Genomic DNA, 2,768 nt, shown 5'->3' with positions numbered 1-2,768 from the left:
AAGACTGTCAGCCCAGAGATGGCACCACCCACAAAGGGCCCTCCCCACTTGATCACTAATTGAGAAAATGCCTTACAGCTGGATCTCATAGAGGCACTTCCCCAACTGAAGCTCCTTTCTCTGTGATAACTCCAGCTGTGTCAAGTTGACACAAAGCTATCCAGTACAGGGACCATGGGGTCACCTAATGAGAAGGAAGGTAAAATAAAGCATTCAGGGCTCCACAGCTCAAGGACAAGGAGGGCATATCAGGAAGATGGAGGGGCAGCCACCCAGATGCCCAGGGAAGGAATGGCCAGTAGCACACCAAGCTCAGCTCATCCTGGGTGAGCAAGGCAGTGCAAAGCTTTGGATTTAGTGACTTGGAGTTACTGGTGATTTTAACAAGACAGTCTCAGACAGTGATTGAAAACAGATGCTGGGCTGAGGCATGGAGGGGACATGGTCTAATGGCAGGCTCTATCTCCCACACTCCAGCTCTTCAGACCTTCTTCCACCTTGTTGACAGGCCTTACCTCAGGTGACATTCTTCTCCTCAGATGCTTTCCGTGGCTCTTTTAGTCCAACCCAGATTCCTTAATGTGGTAGCCAGACTGCTAAACGAGTCTGCGCTGCTTCCTGTGGGCTGTATAAGCTCTCTGGCTTGCTGTGAGAACTGTCTCAAGGACCACAGCAAAAAGCGGCAAGGCGAACTAATACCACACAGCATCATCCACTGTCTGTTGGGTTATATGTATACCCCTTCCAAATAGCACATGTTCTCTCAAGTGTCCAGCCTAGCAAAACATCACAGGCCCTTTTACCACACACACACAAACTCATATACTAAAAATTAAATATTAAAAATTTTAAGAACACAAAGTTGGGAAGAAGTAGAGGGTGGATCTAGTTAGGGAAAAGTGGGAGGTAAATATATCAATTGCATTATGTTCTCAAAAAGTCATAAAAATATTCTATCTTAAAAAAAAATTAAGACCATGCAGTGGCTGAGTGACTTATGACCATGTTGCCTGATGAAGGCTGCTTTGGCCGCAGTGGCAGTGAACCTGAAGAGCAGGACACGGGAGGGAAGGAGAAGGTAGAAATGACAGTAAGTGGTACGAGAGAACGTGCCTAAAGTTGGCATGGTGCATTGTGCTCCAAATGCCCCAGAGAAGGGAGTATTCCTGGGTTCTCTCTTGTCTTGGGGACATTACATCAGCACGATATCCTGAGGCTGTTTCCTCTTNTGCAGATCTTGGAGGCTGAGCTGCGGGCACAAGCTACTGTTCTGGAGACCCTNAACACAAACCTTTACCAATGCCAGAAAGAACTCGAGAGACAGGCAAGTCCTGGTTAGACTGAGAACCGGGCTGGAGAGGAAGCCGGGGAACTGTGCTGTTCTGCCCAGGAGCTGTGTCCCANGGGCTCTGGGGAAGACAGCTATTCAAATTTATCTTCTAGAAAACTANTGCGGCAAATCTAGAGAAATTGTTCCAGACAAAGCTTGCTGAAGCTGAAGAAAAGCATAAGTTCAACATAAAGATCCCGACAGAAGAAAATAACTGCCTCAGGTATGGGTCTTCCCTCAGGGGGCCTTGGCTGACTTGCTTTTGAGAGCAGGAGGGCGTTCAAGTGACNGATAGGTCAGGTCACCNTCCTGATCTCTGGGAGGAGGTAGATTTCTGGACCTGGACGCACACTGTGGAGGTTGACTTCATCCCGGGTGGACTGTGTATCTATATCTAGCCTTTTCTCCTGTGAGTCTGTTTTTTGTGTAAAACACAGGTAAATTGTCACACAGGTAAATTCTAAACTGCTTTGTCCCATGATGGAGGGTTGTTTCCCAGAGTTCAGTGGGGTTTAGCGCTCTGATTCTGGCTTCTGTTGAGACTACTTGTCAATTACCATCACCATTCCCTGAAGGGCCTTCCTCAACCACTAACCTAGAAGATAAGTTACCCATCGCATCAAGTTCCATTGGAAATATGATCTCCCAAACACCACGTTTCACCAAATGTAATCCAGTTACTGCGATGAGAGAGGATGTTTCCTCAAGCAGGAAGAAAGCTGAATTCTCCTACCTACCCGCCAGCAAATACCCCCATCCCCTCTACCTGTCGAGGCTTCGTGATATAGTGACCATCATCCTTTTTACAGGCAGAAGATGTTAACCACAACTATAAATGAGGAAACTTCAGAAGTTTCTGAGAAGTCATCATTTGCCAGTCCCAATGTGTGTGAATCTGATGTTCCTGAACACAAGAGCAACAAAAAGCAAGCATCGTAGGTGACTAATTGCTCCTGGGGCCGAGCGACACTGCCCTGGAAAGCAGCCATGGACTCTAGTGTGACCCTTCTGGAGAGACAGCACGGGAAGGTTGAGCTCTTGAGTTGTTCTGTACTTTTTTCATTTTTCACAATTTGCTTTCTTCACATGGGTGGTCCTTGTATTTTGGGATGTGACTTTTGTCCCCCAAGCAAGCAAGCAAGCAAGACAATTCATTAATTTAATTCCAAAATCTTTATTCCCTCCCATATCAGACTTCTTAGTCCAGTGACTTGAGAAGAGTAACTGAATATTTACACTGTCTCTGACNATCAGGAGAACTCAAATGCCCACAGAGCAGGCAACAAATCCATGGAACCAGAGTGGGCTCAGGGTAACCAGTCACAGAGGCAGGATGCTAGAGGGGTTTGGTAAACTCAGAGCCACACCCTTTTCTGACCATGGCACTTCTTAGACTCATTGGACTGCCTGACTCTTGTGTGCATGGGGTCATTATGAT

General features: G+C 46.8%; 1 protein-coding gene across 1 annotated transcript in view; it reads left to right on the top strand.

The window, feature by feature from the left end:
• The window catches only part of Flacc1 (flagellum associated containing coiled-coil domains 1), a 37,113-nt gene extending 34,844 nt beyond the window's left edge, over positions 1 to 2,269 (top strand). Inside the window, exons 10-12 of the mRNA XM_021198523.1 lie at positions 1,235 to 1,324; positions 1,444 to 1,553; positions 2,140 to 2,269. Of these exons, the coding sequence (XP_021054182.1) occupies positions 1,235 to 1,324; positions 1,444 to 1,553; positions 2,140 to 2,269 (330 nt within the window). The remainder of the gene's footprint in view (positions 1 to 1,234; positions 1,325 to 1,443; positions 1,554 to 2,139) is intronic.
• The last annotated feature ends 499 nt before the right edge of the window (positions 2,270 to 2,768 follow it).

Source organism: Mus pahari, chromosome 5 (genome assembly GCF_900095145.1).
Source record: "Mus pahari chromosome 5, PAHARI_EIJ_v1.1, whole genome shotgun sequence".
Classification (NCBI taxonomy): Eukaryota; Metazoa; Chordata; class Mammalia; order Rodentia; family Muridae; genus Mus; species Mus pahari.
This window is presented reverse-complemented; position numbering and strand designations above follow the sequence as displayed.